At 40.0% G+C, this 19,851-nt stretch overlaps 1 protein-coding gene and 1 pseudogene across 4 annotated transcripts in view; both read right to left on the bottom strand.

Moving 5' to 3' along the window:
• GALK2 (galactokinase 2) overlaps positions 1 to 19,851 on the bottom strand; it is a 139,411-nt gene that overhangs the window by 87,755 nt on the left and 31,805 nt on the right. For all 4 annotated transcript variants that reach the window (XM_024568177.4, XM_045201441.2, XM_024568174.4 and 1 more), the window contains exon 5: positions 19,458 to 19,604. In XM_024568177.4, the coding sequence (XP_024423945.3) occupies positions 19,458 to 19,604 (147 nt within the window). The remainder of the gene's footprint in view (positions 1 to 19,457; positions 19,605 to 19,851) is intronic.
• On the bottom strand, positions 747 to 5,400 carry LOC112311598 (ATM interactor pseudogene; annotated as a pseudogene).

The following is a 19,851-nucleotide window of genomic DNA, read 5'->3' as shown; positions in this document are numbered from 1 at the left end:
TCTAGAGAGAGTGGCCGCACTGTCCCTTTCCCTCCACAGGATCTCTGTAGTCCGTGTGTATGTGTATACTGCAGCCACAACAGCAGACCCTGCGGGCCTGGATCTGCGTCAATAGCCAATACAATATTAAAGAAGAAGAAATTGGAGGACTCACACTACCCAACTTTAAGACTTATTATAAAGCTACAGTAATCAAAGACATGTGGTATTGGCACAAGAACGGACAATTTGATAAATGGAACAGAATAGAGAGCCTAGAAACAGACCCACTTAAATATAGTCAACTGATCTTTGACAAAGGAGTAAAAGCAATGCAATGGAGCAAAGATGAGTTTTTTCAATAAGTGGTGCTGGAACAACTGGACATTCATACACCCCGCAAAAAGAGGATCTAAACACAGGCCTTACATCTTTACAAAAATTAACTCAAAGGGACCACAGGCCTAAATGTAAAACACAAAACCATAAAAGTCCTAGAAGATGACACAAAAGGAAACCTAGGTGGCCTAACAGCAGTGTTCAACCTTTTGGCATCGCTGGGCCACAGTGGAAAAAGAAGAGTTGTCTTAGGGCATACATTAAATACACAAACACTAACAAAAACTGATGAGCAAAAAAAAGGTTATAGGTAAACTTACGATTTTGTGATGGGCCGTATTCATTGCCATCCTGGGCTGCATGCGGCCTTCAGGCTGTGGGTTGGACACCCCTGGATCTGGCAATGACTCTTAAGATACAACACCAAAACTTGACTTCATTAAAATGAAACATTTCTGCCCTAGCTGGTGGGGCTCAGTGGATTGAGTGCCAGCCTGTGAACCAAAAGCTCGCAGGTTCAATCCCCAGTCAGGGCACATGCCTGGATTGCAGGCCAGGTTCCCCATTTGGGGGAGTGTGAGAGGCAACCAATTGATGTATCTCACACATTGATCTTTCTCTCTCTCTCTCCCTCCCCCTTCCCTCCCTTCTCCTCTCTCTAAGAAGTAAATAAATAAAATCTTTTTATAAAAAAAGGAAACAAAACTTAATAAAAAACATTTCTGCTCTGCAAAAGACAATGTCAAGAGAATAAAGAGAAGCCACAGGTTGGGATAAATATTTGCCAAAGACATATCTGATAAAGGACAGTTATCCAAAATATGCAAAGAACTCATAAAACTCAGCAATATGAAAACAAAGACCCTGATTTAAAAATTGGCCCAAGATCTTGACAGACCCCTCCCAAAAAAGATAATACAGATGGCAAATAAGCATATGAAAAGATGCTACACATCATATATTATTGGGGAAATGAAAAATAAAACAACAACGAGATACAACTACACAGCTATTAAAACGGACAAAATCCAGAACTCTGAATGATGGCGAGGATGCAGAGCAACAGGAATTCCCATTCATTCCTGGTGGGAACACAAAATGGCGCAGCCACTTTGGAAGACAGTTTGGCAGTTCTTTCCAAATGAAACATACTCTCATCACATGTTCCAGCCATCGCACTCCTTGGAATTTACCCAAAGGAGTTGAAAATTATGTCACACAGAAACCTGCACATGGATTTTTTTTCAGATCAACATCTCACACTCACATTTATTCAAGTACAAAAGGCAAAGAACTTCAAAGAATTGAAGCAACTGCTTACTAACTACATTCAATAGGGTTAATACTGTTGTCTCCATTCTTCATTTTCTAAATCCAGAAGGAAATTGTAAATGCCATCCCACTCGGGGACTCCACTTTTAGAAGTTGGAGAGTGTGCATGGTTCTATACATGTTGGTTTTCTACAGAGCTGAACCAGGATCCCATCGTGTTCCAGGCCAAATCAGCCAGAAGAAAGCCATCCACTGCTGTAGGAGTTTCATTGCTTGCAAAGAACAAGCTTCCTAGGGTTTCAAAGCCAGAATGCAAGATGCGTATGTCTGCACTATCCAACTAAACCTTGCTTTCTAGAGCAGATGTTTTAGCAGCAGAGATTTTTTGATTTGGGGTCTCTGTATCAGATGAATCAGTACTCACGAAAAAGCTAGAGTGTTTCAGAACATTTACCAGAGGCAGATGAGGGCTGCTGTCTAAAAAGAAGTTTAAGTCTGTGTCTGCATGTAAAACATTTCAAGGCCTAAGAAATTAGAATTTCCCCTACAACAGTAAGGCTGGGCAGAGATGTCTGCAAGTAAGAAGTCAGTCTGGGTCTCCTGTGTGTTCAGTGATGCTAAGACTGGCCCGTGGTCATGATGCGAAGTTCACTCTCTTCAGTGTGAGTCTAGGTGTTTGAGGCCAAAAAGAGCTCTTTGATATCAAAATAAATTGCAAAATCCTGGTGGGCTGGGTGTCAGGTCCAGCATTCATGTCAGACAGAAGACTATGACCGTCCAGATTATTTGACACCTTCATTATTAAATGAAGGTGTTTTTTAAATCACTTAATACATCTATGGTCTGGGTCTCGTTATCTGCCATGCTCTGTGAAGCAGCATACTGTTTGGTGCACTGAAGTTTGAAATTGGTGCAGATTTCTCAATATCTTGATTTAAAGTCTTAGGGTGGTTCTGAGGCAACAAACCCGGAGTAAACCTGAGTAGGAGAGAGTTGCAGTCTCTCCTACTAAGCTGCTGCTTATAATATTGTCTGCAGAGACACCGTGTGATGAATGGACACTCAAAAATGTCTCCACACATTACACTTGGTCCATCTATACTGGTTCATCTGTTGAACTTTGCATTCCACTGGTTTGGGTTTCTCTGGAGATCCCACCTGACTGTAAACAAGCATCTAAAAGTGTATCAGTCTGAACAGCTATAGATGAAGTTACCTTTGAACTGGGCAAAAATGTTTGAATAAGAACACTAATGAAAAGGGAAACGTGAGAACCAAATGTGAAATCAGTTTGAGAACAAGACAACAAGAGGAATCAGGGCTCACCACTCTGCAGAAAGTACACTGCCGCAGGGCATAAGACAGATCTGTCTGTACGTTGACTGAAGAAATGTTGTTCTTTTGAAATGTGTTCCCTAAGTTTCATGAAGGATTAGATGGACTTTTACCCAAGTTCACTTGAACACTAATTGGCTCAACAGTAACAGGAGTTACAATTTTTGAAAGACAGAGCCTCTCCTTAAGAGAGCAGGCCTCGGAATCAAAGCCAATGATCAGAGTTCTTATTGACAAGGGCAGTACGCACTCAGCACTCGGGCAGAGCCCTGATGATTGACACTTGACACCACAGACTGGGCGGAGTCGTCAGCTGTGAGCACAAAGGCAGAGGAGAAAACTGCACTGACAGGTAATGTAACCAAAGCCTTTCTGGGCTTTGATAAAGCAACTTCTGAGGACACCTTTGAGCTGTCAAAAGTCTGCTTCCTGGCATTACAGCCACAACAGTCTTCAAAAGAAGCAACTAGCTTCGTTTCTGAAGTTTCTCATTCTTGAGTGTCTGGTCTCGAGGCTGGTTGGTTGCTCAGTGATTCAATGGTCTTACTGGACACGTTTGGTTGTGTGGGCAGTGTTCCACTCTCCTTTTCCTACCAGGCGGATCCGTGTTCTGCAGGGAACTCATGGGCAGTTCGGTAGGTGGGAGACGGGAATGCAGGTCCCCTGGCACAGGGACAGCTGCACGCGTACTGGAAGGTCTTGCCACAATCCTCTGCGTGTCTTTTTCAAGTCCCATTCAGTGCCATATGAATCGCTGCACTACATTTATGCTTCTTTTTTGGCGAGCATTTTCAGAAAGTGCTATTTTGCATGAGAGAATGGTCTGCCAGGGCCTTTCTGTGAATTTATTGATGGTAGCCATTCTGACAGATGTGAGATGATATCTCATTGTGGTTTTATTTTTTTAATTATTTTATTGTTCAATTACAGTTGTCTACATTTTCTCCCCATCCCTCCCCACACCCCATCCAAACCCACCTCCCACCCCTGCTTCCACCTTCCCCCTTGGTTTTGTCCATGTGTCTTTTATAGTAGTTCCTGAAAACCCTTCTCCCGACTGTCCCCTCCTCCCACCCCTCTGGCAATTGTTAGATTGTTCTTAATTTCGATGACTCTGGTTATATTTTGTTTGCTTTTTTTTTGTTGTTGATTATGTTCCAGTTAAAGGTGAGATCATATGGTATTTGTCCCTCACCGTTATTGTGGTTTTAATTTGCATTTCTCTGATCATTAGTGATGTGTTACATCTTTTCATATGTCTATTGGCCTTTCTTTTCTTTTATTAAAGCATAAGACACCCAGTAAAAGTGTATTAAGCATAAAATAAAGTTCAATAATTTGTCACAAAGAGAGCACCCATGTAACCACCATCAAGGTCAAGAAGTAAGTACTGCCAGCACTCTAGAAAGTCCCGTCACGTCCCCACCTAGTCATTTCTTTCCCCTAATCCCAAAGCAAGCTATTATACTGAATTCTACTTGTAATTTCCTGAGAATTTTTTTTATCATGAAGAAATGTTAAATTTTATCAAATACTTTCCTTTACCCACCAAGATATCATCTGCTTCATTCTGTTAATTATATTGATTTCAATTGAAACCCCAACCTTTAGTCCTATTATATTACTGGTTTAAATAGCTGGTAATATTGTTTATAATTTTTTCCATCTAGGTTCATAAAAAAGATTGACCTGTAGTTTTCTTTTCTTATACAGTCCTTGGGTCACATTTGGTATCAAGGCATCACTTTTGGTTTGATAACAAGGTTATACTGGCCTCATAAAAGAAGTTGAGAAATGTTCTTGGGTTCATATACTTTGGAAAAATGTGTGTATGCTACTACTTTATGTGACATTGCTATTTTTGTGATCACCCAATCTCACCAACTAAATTCTAAATTCATGAAACCTAAGGACTATACATGGGGTTTTCTGTATGCTAAACATCCAAACCTTTGTTTTGGATATAGCAGGATTTAAGAAAAAAATTAATTGTTATCTTGACAATGAGTATAAAATAGGTCGATGTATAAACAACATTCAATTCTTATTATTAAGCATATACATGAAAAATCGTAATTCACTTCCATCTATTTCAGGACATCAGGAAGATCACAGCATGTTAGGGCTGGACACATCTCCAGTGCGCCCCCTACTTCTGTAATGCTCATCGCATCACATCCTAGGGAACAGCATGGCTGAGTGGGAAACACACCTATTTGGAATCAAATCTCCTGAGCCAGAAGCCAGACAACTCCATTCACAAGTCATTGGTCTAAATTAGCCACATTATATTAATTCTCTGAGCCGCAATATTTTCCCTTGCAAAACTGAAATTAAAAATTTGCTTTATAAAGCTACCACAAGATTAGAGATGATGTATATGTAACATCTAGGCATTCCAGTCATTTTTTTTTAAAGCGGCATCTTTTACTCTTACATAAATCCTAACACAGCTTCAAAGTCACACTTGTTCATCGTACGCTCCAAACCGTTGTGTGCCCAGAGCTGCAGCGCAGGCCTCAGCCCCCACTAGGTGACCTCTTCCTTGTGAGTCACTCTCCTCTGTGCAGGGCAGTTGTTCTTACGTGAAAAATTTCATGCCACTACAAAAACTTCCCTGACCACTAATTTATTTTCCCACCTTACCTATTTTCTTGCTAAATTCTTCCCTTAAACTTTCCCAAAATCTTCCATCAGGAAGGTCAGGGAATTAAAAATATTCAACAAATGTAACTGATGTGCCCCTGTGAATTTAAAGAAGCAGCTAGCTATTCTTACCCTCACTTTAAAAACAGAAGTTGAGACCTACAAGTTACAGAGTACGTTGTCACAGATAGGGACACAATCCAGAGCCTTTTATTGTCCTGAGTATTCTACATATTAGGTATATTAGGTAACTTTTCTTCAAGATGGTTACCATCGCCTCTATGAAACATAAATGCATGAAAATAGATGACAAACCCCTCTGAATTTGGTAAGGGGATTATTTATCCTTGTATTTTCATCTTTTGGTTATTTTCATGCCACACAACAAATGTAGTCGTGAGAGCTATGAACATATGCGGTGCACTTAATATCACCTGCACTGTCCCACCGTGTTGGGTGATATTTAACTTACCGCTGTGCAGACCAAAGTTGGGAGGCCTGGAGACAAGGTGACCTAATAACGATAAGGATCTAAGGGTCACAAGGAAAGTTCAAAACACAACCACGCATGAATTTGCAGCAATAGTGGTTTCATTCAAAACCGCTTGGAAAGAGTGACCCATGTTCCTCCAATCTGCTGCTCCTTAATTAGTCTTGTTTGCCTTCATTTATCCTAAAGGCAAACATGTACTTAGCCTAGTAAGGGAAATGGAAAAAAACGGAGGTGACCTAAACAATCTCTGCAAAGTAAGGCTTCTAATCTGCAATCAAACAGCTTAGTCACATCATCCAATGAACCCAAATGACTCAAAATCATTAAATAAATGAATTCAGTCTCCAATCCTACATCTAAAAAAGAAAAAAAAATTGTAACCAGAGATACAAACACCATCCCACATAACTAAAAGGAACTTCGTTCTTTTTATAGGTAAAACTATGCGAGCGATTTTATATTGAGGTAGTAACAATATTAACTCAAATTTTCAAACGTTTTAAACAAGGCCACCCAGTGGTAACCCTAAGCACTCCTGGTTTTTGTAGCAGGGAGCACATGGCTTCAGTCCATGTTCAACACTTAATTAAGAGAGTCTTTTCAAAGACTGTGTTCTGGATTTACCATCTTCTTAGAGGCCGTGATGCTGCAGCTCATTAGCAGTCAACATCTGGCTGGAGTGTTTTAAACTACCATTTTCCTTAACCATTATATGGATAAGGTTTTCGTTATCCTAAGCAAACTGAAACAGTGTCCTTGCATGGACTTCTAAACATAATAATTGGTGACAGTGCAAATTGTTTTCTGATTTTTCTTATACCATGTAGCAAACTGCTATTAAAACATTCAAATCATAGTTTAAACCTTTGTATAATTATGAGATTATTTTCATTTTATAATGTAGACCATGTCTTTACTTTTGAAGCACAAGGTCTCATTCTGAAAGCCAAGAAATATTTAACTTAAGTGTAGCTATATGCAAAGAAAAATAGAGCCTTAAACTTTCTCAAGGGAACAGCCCTTATAAACTCGGGAAAAATGAAAACTTGGACATACTTGGCACAAAACTTTTAACATTCCACTTACTCTGCTTCTGAACCTCAAAAGTCCCTTGCACAGTATGGATTTCAAACTGCAAAAACACTCCTCTGAAAAGGGTATCAACTCATGTCTACATGACTAATTTGCCCCTGAAATCGAGTTAACTAAATCTGTCCAGGGACTTAAGCAACTAGAAAATATCCCTGTAGTCAAATAAGGTTTTAACAGGAATTTCACGAGGCTGCATAAGAATTTCTAGGCCTCAGCTGACACATATTTATGTCTGGCTGAGAGAACTGTTGTAAGACACTTATGGGTTCACTCTGCTTGAAATGCCCTTAGGCCTCTCCCAATACTTAGTTTCGAGACACAACCTTCCCTTCAAATTTTTTTAGAACTCACCACTTGCTTAAAATATTCCCTATTCATCTTCACCAAAAAGCCAAATTCTTAAAACACTATTCTGCTTTTACATATAAAATACTTCACACCTTCTATGAGATAGAAGTGCAATTAATAAGTCTCCTGTTAGTATCTCACTATGCGTATTCTGAGTTCCATAATGGCATTGACCATCCCTTTTCTTTTCTTATTTTTTTCTTTCTTTTTTTTCAGTTGTCCCCTCCCATGCCAGGATAGGGTACAGTGAGGTACTCCCAGCCAAAAGAACTCAAATCAATAGAAATCGCATCTTGGCGCCCTCAGCTCACAGCCCTCCAAAAGCACTCTAGTACAGTTGGAATGACCTCCAAGTAAGACCCTACACCACGTGCCCTCTGAACACTGAGCCACCTCCCACCACTCTGCCCTCCCCCACTCACCACACCGGACCCACACAGGCCTCTGCTCTTCCTGGATGGGGACAAACACATTCCCTTAGGGCTTCTGCACTCAGGGTGCCTTCTGCCTCCCTTCTCTGCTCACTCCCCCAGGTCTCTTCAAATGTCTCCTCCTTAGAGAGGATTTCTCCTAACTCCCTATCTAAAATAGCAGCTTCCCCTTACCATGGCCTACTTCTCTTCACAGCCCACGCTACCATTAAACCAGGCATGTATTTATTGGATAGCTGTTCATTATCTCCCACCATCAGCACCCCCCCTAGCATGTATTTCAGTTCCACAAAAGCAGGGGCTTCACCCACTTCATTCACAGCTGTGTCCCTGCTGTCTACTACAATGTCTGGCACATGTTAAGTGTTCAACGAATGTCAGTGAATCACTGCTTCCGAGACTTAGGAAAGGAAGTTTGTACTGTGGCTGAAAAGCCTTATCTCCTCTGGGACACACTCCCTCACAAATCCAGTGTAATTCCCGCTATGCCAGGCTTCCGAATAATGAACAGGATTCTTTATACCTAACTCTGAACTTCCTCACCTTCTTCAGTGGACTGCAAACTTCAAGGGGAAAGTTTTATGTCCAACCCTTATACTGTTACTCAGTCATAAGAATTGCATTTTTGACAAAATGCCAAAAATACCCACCTATAGAATACCATACTACCCCACTGCTCCCTGCTGGCCATTTCAACCTTCATCACCCACTGTAATAAGGGATTTCTCCTCCTCACATTTCAATATGAGGGATGCAACTCAGCTGTATATTCTTCTACTACTGCACCCCCCGTCTTCCAAAGGACATCTTCTGAGCATCACTTGCTCAGGCCACCATCTCAAGAATTCAAAATCTACACCACACCCTACCCCACGCCAGCAGAGGAAAGGTTTTGTGGGTAGAAACCAACCTAACACACCTTACTATCCAAGGCTTGCCTTTAGAGTTGCAACCTGTCTCCCAAGCCAGCTAGCTATCTCTAATTTAAGATCCTTAAGAGTAACTTGGTCCTTTTTCCTTGGCCTCCAAAGACAACTCTAAGAACAGAAAGAAACTGGACACAAATATAGAGCAACCTGAATCCTAGCTGACAAAATACAGGTGTACCTTACAGAATGTCTCACCAACTAACATTTTCCTGGTAGAGCACCTCCTGCATTTTGACACTCAAACGTCAGAGACTATATATATATATATCTAAGTATAATACTTATTTGAAAGGTGTTTATGTAAAAAAAAATATACTTACATCCCCAAACCTAAATACAACATTGTTAACAATACAGTGTACAAAATACTGGGATACCAGAATTTCACAGAGAAGACACACAGAGTATTGCTGTGTGAAGTAACTGCTTGTTAACACCCACATTAATTGTTTTATGCTCAGGAAGTCTTTTTTAAGTATTTTTCATTGTATTCCTGTGACATATAGAGAGGAATTTTTACTGTTTTTGTAACACTGTAGAAAACTATTTAGTTGAGTTGAGTAATGCATTATAATTATCCCTATTTAACGTAATAAGCAATGGGCCCCCACTTGTGCAGAGCCCCTGATTTTTGGAATGGACTGCTGTCATTAAGTGGAAGATGCCTGCATTTTCTTGGATTCTTTCACCCAAAACCCATCAACAAGTCTCTCCCTAGGCCTTTCTGACCTGGTCTTGGTCCAGCAGCTCATCTGTTCTCAATCTCTAACTTTGGCTCATTCAATCCCTTCTTGCCTCCTCATCTTCCAGCTCCCCCAACTGCAGTAATCTGTGTCATCCACTGGCCCTCTTACCTTTCATTCCATTAACCCCTTCCCTCTATCCTTTTCTGTATTTTCAATTAACTTTTACTTTCACAGAAGGAATACATACACATAATCTAAAAGATGAACTGAACTAAAAGGATTATAATAACAGGAGCAGTCCCTAGCTCTCCCCAGCTCAGGCCCCTCCCCAGTGCTGTTTGCCCAGTCACTTCCAACACTGAGCTCTTGCGTTAATCTCAGTAAAACGCTATCTCCTGGTTATTCTGCTTTAAAGCTTATCTACTGCCTTCCCGTAACAGTAAATGAGGACTTCAGCTCTCTTACACTCACCTTCCATTCTTCTCAATCTTTCTCGTAAGCATATGACAAAAATTTTGGTTAGATCCATATTCAATGCATTAATTATTAGGGTTATTGTTTGCTTATGAGCCAAATAATTAAAAATAATTTATTTCCTTCCTGGAATAACTTTTTTCCTTTTTCCTATATTTAGTAACTTCCTAATTTCCTCATTTGCTTAGTTTTATTTGTATTTCCAGCTAAACCTTCCCATACCCTAAAACAACTCTGTAATATCACTCTCAATCCATTTTTTCACATGGTCAAATGTCATATTTATCAAGGGTTTTTTCCTGGTAAGATTTATCAATTTCACTTTTTCCCTCCCTCTTGTGGTTCTAATCTGTACTGAGAGCTTTCTAACGCTGTGTATCATGGGTTTAAGTTAGGTTGGAATTCCCCTTCACTAACGTTCAAAAAATACCCAGCTTCTCTGTCCTATGTAGGATTCCCATTCCTAGTTCGAATGTCATCTTCTTTCTTGGTTTTACCCTCTAGCTTTTTGATGTGTTACATCCTGTAGACTTTTAGACTTTGCATGTTTGAGGATATTTTATTCCATCCTTACACTTGATCAATTTACTATAAGCTAAATTCATATTTTGAAGATATTACTCTGTTGCTTTCTATCTTCCAAAACTGTTTTTTTCTTTTTATCATTTTTAAATATATTTATTGATTATGCTATCACAGTTGTCCCATTTCCACCCCCTCACTCCACTCCATCCTGCCCACCCCTTCCCTCCCACATTCCCTCCCTATATAGTTCATGTCCATGGGTCATACTTATAAGTTCTTTGGCTTCTACATTTCCTACATTATTCTTACCCTCCCCCTGTCTATTTTCCACCTATCATTTATGCTACTTATTCTCTGTACCTTTCCCCCCACTCTCCCCCTCCTGCTCCCCTATTGATAACCCTCCATGTGATCTCCATCTCTGTGGCTCTGTTCCTGTTCTAGTTGTTTGCTTAGTTTGCTTTTGTTTTTGTTTTAGGTGTGGTCGTTAATAACTGTGAGTTTGCTGTCATTTTTACTGTTTATATTTTTGATCTTCTTTTTCTTAGGTAACTCCCTTTAACATTTCATATAATAAGGGCTTGGTGATGATGAACTTCTTTAACTTGACCTTATCTGAGAAGCACTTTATCTTCCCTTCCATTCTAAATGACAGGTTTGCTGGATAGAGCAATCTTGGATGTAGGTCCTTGCCTTTCATGACTTGGAATACTTTTTGCCAGCTCCTTCTTGCCTGTAAGGTCTCTTTTGAGAAATCAGCTGACAATCTTATGGGAACTCCTTTGTAGGTAACTGTGTTTTTTTCTCTTGCTGCTTCTAAGATTCTCTCCTTCTGGTTAATCTTAGGTAATGTAATTATGATGTGCCTTGGTGTGTGCTTCCTTGGGTCCAGCTTCTTTGGGAGTCTCTGAGCTTCCTGGACTTCCTGGAAGTCTATTTCCTTTGCCAGATTAGGGAAGTTCTCCTTTATTATTTGTTCAAATAAGTTTTCAATTTTTTGTTCTTCCTCTTCTCCTTCTGGCACCCCTATAATTCGGATGTTGGAACGTTTCAAGATGTCCTGGAGGTTCCTAAGCCTCTCCTCATTTTTCCAAGTTCTTGTTTCTTCATTCTTTTCTGGTTGGATGTTTCATTCTTCCTTCTGGTCCACACCATTGATTTGAGTCCCAGTTTCCTTCTCATCACTATTGGTTCCCTGTACATTTTCCTTTGTGTCTCTTAGCATAGGCTTCATTTTTTCATCTGGTTTTCGAACAGATTCAACCAATTCTGTGAGCGTCTTGATAACCAGTGTTTTGATCTGTGCATCTGATAGGTTGGCTATCTCTTCCTCGCTTAGTTGTATTTTTTCTGGAGCTTTGAAGTGTTCTGTCATTTGGGCCATTTTTTTTTTTTTTTTTTGTCTTGGCGCGGCTGTTACTTTAAGGGGCGGAGCCTTAGGTGTTCACCGGGGTGGGGTAACGCTGGTCACTGCCCTGTGAGGCTGTACGTGGGGGAGGGGCCGAGAGGGAACAATGGCGCCCTCTCCACTCTCCACTGGATTTCAGTCTTTCACTCAGATACCCACAATCAAACTGGGCCCCTCTGGTGCTGGTTCCCGAGTGGGTGGGCTTGTGCACGCTCTAGGCCCCTGTGGGTCTCTCCAAGGACTTCTCCTGTGAGGCTGGGAGTCTCTCCTGCTGCCGCCCCAACCCCCATGGGTGTTTTCACTCAGAGGTTTGAGGCTTTATTTCCCTGAGCTGGAGCCCTGGGTTACGAGGTCTGCTTCGCTCCCCGCCATTTGTCCGGTTTATCTGTGCGCAAATGTGGGGCCACAGGGTCTGCTAGTGGTCAGACTGCCTGCCCCCTTAGTCCCCCACTCCCCCAGTCTCAGTGGAGCCAAGGCAACGCGAGTCCTCTCCGCTCCGGCTGCCATCTCCGCCCCTCCTACCAGTCTGGATGAATGTTTATTTTTTATCTCCTTGGTTTCGGACTTCCTTGCCGTTCGATTTTCTGTCAGTTCTGGTTGTGCGAGGAGGTGCAGTGTGTCTACCTATGCCTCCATCTTGGTTCTCCTCCATCCTCCCCAAAACTGTTTTTGATAAATTAGTTTTCACCCCTGATCCTTCCACTGTTATCTCCCTTATCTCTTGCTTTTTCTATCAACTTTGTGTGTTTGTGTGTGTGAAGCATCACTAGCCAGCAGAGAGATACAAATTAAAAGCACAATGAGATATCACTTCACACCAGTCAGAATGGCCATCACAAACAAGTGTTGGCGAGGTTGTGGAGAAAAGGGAACTCTAGCATATTGTTGGTGGGAATGCAGACTGGTATAGCCACTATGGAAAATGGTCTGCAATTTCCTCAAAACACTAAAAAATGGAACTGTCTTGTGACCCAGCAATATCAATGCTGGGACTATACCCTAAGAATCCTGAAAAGAACTCAAAAGAACCCATGCACCCCAATGTTCGTAGCAGCACAATTTACAATAGCCAAGTGCTGGAAGCAACCTAAGTGCCCATCAGTAAATGACTGGATCACAAAATTGTGGTACATTTACACAATGGGATACTACTCAGCAGAAAGAAAGGAGCTCCTACCCCTTGCAACAGCATTGGTGGATTTGGAGAGCATTATGCTAAGTGAAATAAGCCAGGCAGTGAAAGACAAATACCATGTGATCTCACGTATAAGTGGAACCTAATCAACAAAATAAACAAGAAAACAAAATATAACCAGAGACATTGAAAAAAAGAACAAACTGACAGTAACCAAAGGGGAGGAGGGAGGGAGATAACAGGAAAGAAGGGAAAGAGTCATCAAGGAACATGTATAAAAGACTCATGGACAAAGCCAAAGGTAGGAAAGATTAAGGGTGGAAGATGGTGGGAGGTGGCGCAGGGGAAAACAGTGGCTGGAAAATGGAACAACTGTGCTCAAACAACAATAAATAAATAAATAAATAAATACACTAATTTTATTAAAAAAGAAAGTTTCAAAATTCCCAGTTGGTATACGCTGGTTTGTTTACTTTAAAAAAAAATTTTTTATTGAGGTATAATTTAGGGATTTTTTTCATTTATTCTGTTGAACATCTAATGAGCACCTTTCAATGTGAGAACTCATGTTTCTACTTTGGAGAAATATTATTTTTTAACAATATTCTGGTGACAGTTTTCTCTCTGTCACTTTACTAGCTAGATATCAAATTTCTGAAACTGATTTATAAATTTTCCTATCTTTCTCTCTTATTGTCCAGCTCTTTTTGTTTCTTACTTTATCAAAGAGTTCTTCCAATCTCTTTACAGAACTTTTGTTTTAGTTATTATATTTTTAACACCCCAAAGCTCTGTCTTATTGTTTGTTCCTTTTTATAAATAATATTCTATCCTTTCCTTTCCTTTCATCTCTGAGGACACTGAGGCTTCTCTGAAGCATTCTGCCTTTACCATCGTCTCTGTCTCCTCTGTGCTCCTTTTTTCTCTTTGTTTGCCCCATGTTAGAGGCTTTCTTCTAAGGTCTAATTATCTTTTAATGTTCCACCATATTTAATAGTGAATCACTAAAAAGCTGATTAGAAATTTTGTAAATGGGCTTCTAACAGGGTCAGAGAGTAGCAGGAGAATTTTTTGTGGGGGCGGGGGGGGTCACCAAATGTCAGTATCATGTCTCTAGGATGGTTCAGTTTCCTCTGAGAAGGGACTTCCAATATTCCTGGTAGCGTGTGGAGTGGTAAGGCTGCCAGTGTGCTAGAGATGACCAGAGGAGGGGAGCTGGGAATTTCACTGTTGTGATGCAGAACATCCTTTAATCCTCATTTTCAATTTTATTCTTCTCCTGCCTTTCCTAATGCTTAAAGTCCCCAAGTCTGAACAATCTCTGGTTATTTCTCCAGAGAAATAATCAGGTGGGAGAAAATGGTCTCCTTAGCCAGGTAACAGGGGGCTCTGAGGGTCTAACTGACCCTCGTAAAGACTTTCCCACCTGCCATGTCACCCTGCTTTTCCTGGTACTGGGCACCTCTAATTCCTAAGCCTGTTCAGAGAGCTGTGAGCCAGCTTGCTTTCCATCTGCACCTCCCTTCACAAGCACTTGGCTCTGACCTTTCTCCAGTTCGCTAAGTCATGCAACATCCTTCCATCCGCTTTCCATCTTCCATCATTTTATCTTGTGGTTTGGGGTTATTTATGTCTCCTTGATTTATCAGAGATGGAACTTATGTCTTCTTTTCTTGTTTCCCTATTGTTTGGGGATGATTATTTAAGAATCGAAGAATGAGCGATGGAAAGAGTAGCTAGGTCTTCATTCTGTCATTTTGAATCCTCTAGCCTTTTCTATTCCATAGGTCTTTTATTACACCATATTCTGCTGTCAGTTCCATTCTGATTCACACTTCCTATCTTCCAGACTTTCTGGGTGACTCAGACATCTTGTTAGACTGATTCAGGCATACAACATTTAGTTTATTAGTGAATTAACAATTTCCACATGAGGTATGCTAAGTAGGACTACCTTTTGTGCAGTAATTGTCTGCAATTGTATAGGACACATTGAAGGTAGATATAAATGGGAGAAATTAGTTGTCAATTGAGAGAGCATTAATCACCAATCTCCCGTGGGACTTACTTTTCTATCAGTTTCTCTGGTTATTCTCTGTTCGCCTTCCTGTTCTCACACAGCTCTGTACTCCAGGAGACTGGCCTCTATGGACAGCTCCCCACTTGCTGCCATTACCACCCATCTCACTCTTTCTCTGCCTCCCTGCATATCTGGAAACATTACTCTAAGCTCCAGCTCCAGAAGTATGATGACTCTGGCTTCACCAGGGAGCCAACCCTTCCTAGTTGGATCCCTTGACCCAGGCCACAAATCTATAAATTGTCTCTTTATTACATTTTCTTCAATTATATCTTGTGTGCCATTTATTTCCTATCAGTGAAAAAAAATTTTTTTTTAACTAGCTCACCTCTAAAGTTCTCTCCTTGAATTCTTATGTTCTACAGTTTTTATGAGTCAAGGATACAGTTAACAAAAGACCAAGCAAATTAGGGGCTTCCTTTCAGTCAAGATTCTGTCTCACTTCAGGAAAGAAACTATCCAAATAAGTATGCTCAGCCCTAGAAAATAAAGCATTATCAATACACTTGAGACTAGCAGAAAAAGCTAAAATATACATATTGTTCTTTGCAGGGATTGGAGTCAGTTCTGATTTGATATTTTTTACTCAATTTTCTTTAACTGAGATTTAATCGACACACAGCAGTATACTATTTTCAGGGACACAACACAATTATTTGATATTTGTATATATTGTGAGATGATCACAACAATGAATCTAGTTGACATCCAAAACCATATACAGCTCTTGTGTGGACTTTCAAATTTACTCCCTAAGCAACGTTCAGATGTGACACACAGTGGCACTTACAACGCATGCCGCGCTGGGCATCACATTTCCACTGACCTCCTTTACCCATTTCACCCACCCACGCCCGCCCCACTTCTGGCAACCACCAATCTGGTCTCTGTATTTTTGAGCTTGGTTGGTTGGTTAATTGGTTGGTTTTAATATTTCACATACAAGTGTGTTCATACAGTATTTGTTTTTCTCTATCTGGCTTATTTCAATTATCATAATGCCCTCAAATCAATCCATGTTGTTGTAAATGGCAAGATTTCATTCTTTTTTATGGCTGAATAACATTCTAATATGTGTATACCACATCCTCTCTGTCCATTCATCCATGAGGAACACTTAGGTAATTTCCATATCTTGGCTATTGTAAATAATGCTTCAATGAACATAGGCGTGCATATGTCTTCTTAAGTTACTGTCTTCATTTTCTTCAGATAATACCAAGAAATAGAGTTGCTGGATTATGGTAGTTCTATTTTTAATTCTTTGAGGAACCTCCATACTGTTTTCCATAGTAGCTGCACCAATTTACATTCCCACCTACAGTGCACAAGAGTTCTCTTTCCTTCACATTCTCGCCAACATTTGTTATTTCTTGTCTTTTGGTAACAGCCATTTAACAAGTGTGAGGTGATATCTCAATATGGTTTTCATTGCATTTCTCAGATGATTAGGGATGTTGAGCATCTTTACATGTGCCTGTTGACCATTTGTATGTCTTCCTTGGAAAAATATTTATTCAGATCCTCTGCTCATTTTCAATTCGATTGTTTGGTTTTTTGCTATTGAGTTGTATGAGATTTTTATATATTTTGGATATTAATCCCATATCAGATATATGATTTTCTCTGATTCAGCAGATTGCCTTTTCATGTTTTTGTGGTACAGAAGCTTTTTAGTTTGATGTAGTCCCACTTGTTTATTTTGTTGTTGCTGTTGCTTTTGATGTCACATCCAAAAAAATCATCACCAGGACCATGTCAAAGAAATTACCACCTAAATTTCCTTCTACAAGTTCTGTGATTTCAGGTCTTATGTTCAAGTCTTTAACTCATTTTGAGTTCATTTTTGTGTATCGTATAAGATAGCGGTCCAGCCTCACTCTTTTGCATGTTGCTGTCCAGTGTTTCCAACACCATTTATTAAAGAGACTGTCCTTTCTTCATTGTATATTCTTGGCTTCTTTGTCATAAATTAATTGATCATATACTTGTGGGTTTATTTCTGAGCTCTCTATTCCATTCCATTGAGCTATGTGTCTGTTTTTATGACAAAACATTTGCATTTTTTACTTTGAAAGCAAAGGAACATCTAGAATTAATTCCAAAGGTTCAAGTTTCCTTTATCTTTTTTTTACTTAGATATTCACACCATCTAGGGACAGAAAAATAAAAATATACATATATATATATTTGAAGATTGGTGAAGATTGGTGAAACATATATACATACATATGTATAATGGGTCCTTCATATATGTTCTTTGACTATTCCCTTCACCTTCTTTCAGTCAGTCCCTGCCTCCCCTCCCCCACCTCTATTATTTATTCCAGTGACTCACACCAAGCCAGAGACCAGGGTCCAATCCTTGACTCTTTGCCGTCCCCCATCCTCACACCCAGTCAATAATCAAGGCCTACTGAGTCTGACCGAGGTGGACATTAAATCTACCGTGCAATTCTCTCCATTTTCACTGTCACTTCCCTAAACCAAATCATCTCCCCACTGCTACACTTTTACCTTCAAATCTAGACTTTATAATAAACCCGGGGTGACGTTTCTAAGATATGATCATGTCACCCTCTCCCTAAAAGACTGCAATGGTTTCACACTGCTATCAGGATAACGTCCGAACTGCTCAGCATGGTTTACAAGCATCTAGTCTTCCACTCTGTCATCCAAATGACTGTGTTCCAGCCAAATTATGCTTATTTTAATTCTTCCAATAAACCAGGATCACTCTTACTCTAGACATTTCCACATGACTTCCCTCTACCCCTTATATGCCTAGTAGATATTATCAGTGTTATCATGCTATCAGTATTTCTTGACTAAATCTACAAGTCCCTAAATCTCCGTTTAGCTGTCCAGTGCTCTCTAAATCTGGATTCAGTCTGCTGCCACAGCACACTACTTACCCATTTATCACAATCTTTTATAGTTGCTTATTTACTTGTTTCTATCCCCCTTTTTGATTATAAGCACTGTGAGGGTTAACACTGTACCTAGTATATCTCCAATGCTTCGAACATTACCTGGCACAAAGTAGCCACTAGACAAATAATGGTTAAATGGCCCTGGCCAGTATGGCTCAGTTAGTTTGGCATCGTCCCGCAAATGGAAAGGTTGCCGGTTGATTCCTGGTCAAGGCACATGCCTAAGGTTGAGGGTTCAGTCCCTGGTCAGGGTGCTTGCAAAAGGCAGTCAGTCTATGTTCCTGTCTCATATCATGTTTCTCCCCTCTCTCACTCCCTCCCCCCTCTCTAAAAATAAGAATAATAAAATTTAAAAAAATTAAAATAATTTTTAAATGATGAACAAATTTTATAATGAACTTTCATTCCCTTGCTTACTTTCTCTCCTCTCAAACAAATCAGAACAAGTAAATCATCCCTCCCTCCAAATAAGCTATTGCTTACAAAGGGTCAGTAAATGTATAATTAGTTACAGATGACAGCTAAGGAAAATTCTACCTGATGCTTTGCTTTCTTCTTCGTTTCTCTCTCCTCTTACACATAAAATTTTCAAACTGGAAGTTTAAACAGGCTGAAGAAAGACTAAGCATGTAGATGACTTTTCTTTTGATCTGCCCGATGCCCAGACTGCGTTCCCAAACTATTTATAAACTTGGTAGTATATGTACATGGTATAAGAAGAACCTATGACAACATTTTATATGAACCAGAAATCAAAGCATTAATTAAACCTAAGCACACCTGCCTCTGAACTGCACAGTCAGAGATTTATGTAAACTTGTTAAGGCTTTCTGACCTCCTGTAGGATTTGTTTCCTTTAAATAAGCACTTCCTCTTTGTAATGCAATATTTTTTTTAAAAAAGAAGTTTATTTCAGTGACTAACCTGCTGGCATAAACAGATATGCAGTTCAATTCCTTTATTGCCTGGTTTTTACCCACCGCTTGTCAAATATTTAATGTAAGGTTTTAGGTGAAAATAAGCAGGTCCAACCACGAGGCCTAGAATTCTTTTTCTAAACTTGTTAATGAGGTGATCTAAAAGATACCCCTGCATTCAAACTCCATGCTTATTAAAATGCTTTTAACTTAAGAACATTTTAACATAGTTATTCACAGATTTACTCACTGTTTGGAAGGTATCAGCTACCTTAGTTTATCACAAGCAGGGCTTGTTAAGTTATAATACGTGCATATACAGTCCTTTCAGATAAAGTTTTTTAATCAAAGGAAAACATTCCAATTTTGAGATTCGAGTACTAAGGCCCTTCCAGCAAGAGGTTCCTGTGAGGCTAACCCATTCAAGTCGGTTACCTTGGATAAGTTCATGCCCAGAACTGTGACTGTCACCAGGCCAGCACAACAGACCACAGCACTGGAGCTGGAGAGGCCAGAACTTGGTGGGATGGTCCCATCTACCAAGCAGTTCATTCCAGGCAGGTCACTAAGACCAAAGTGTTCCTAAGAATAGAAGAAAAGACAGCACTAGTAACTTTGGTTTTGGACTCAAGGAGCAGCAAAGCGTTCTCTTATCCCCCAGGGAGCAACAGTCTATCAATGGACTCATTATGCTCTTTATAGAAACTACTTGTGCAATTCAATTCAGCTGAGTCTATGACATTTTATGTAAGAATATGGTAACATGAAGATTACTTTTTATTTTGTTCAACAAAAAGCTCCTGATTCATTTCCTAAAATTGCCCTAAAT

Source organism: Desmodus rotundus, chromosome 7 (assembly GCF_022682495.2).
Source record: "Desmodus rotundus isolate HL8 chromosome 7, HLdesRot8A.1, whole genome shotgun sequence".
In the NCBI taxonomy this organism is placed as follows: domain Eukaryota; kingdom Metazoa; phylum Chordata; class Mammalia; order Chiroptera; family Phyllostomidae; genus Desmodus; species Desmodus rotundus.
The sequence above is the reverse complement of the archived record's forward strand: the minus strand, read 5'-3'. Positions and strand labels throughout refer to the sequence as shown.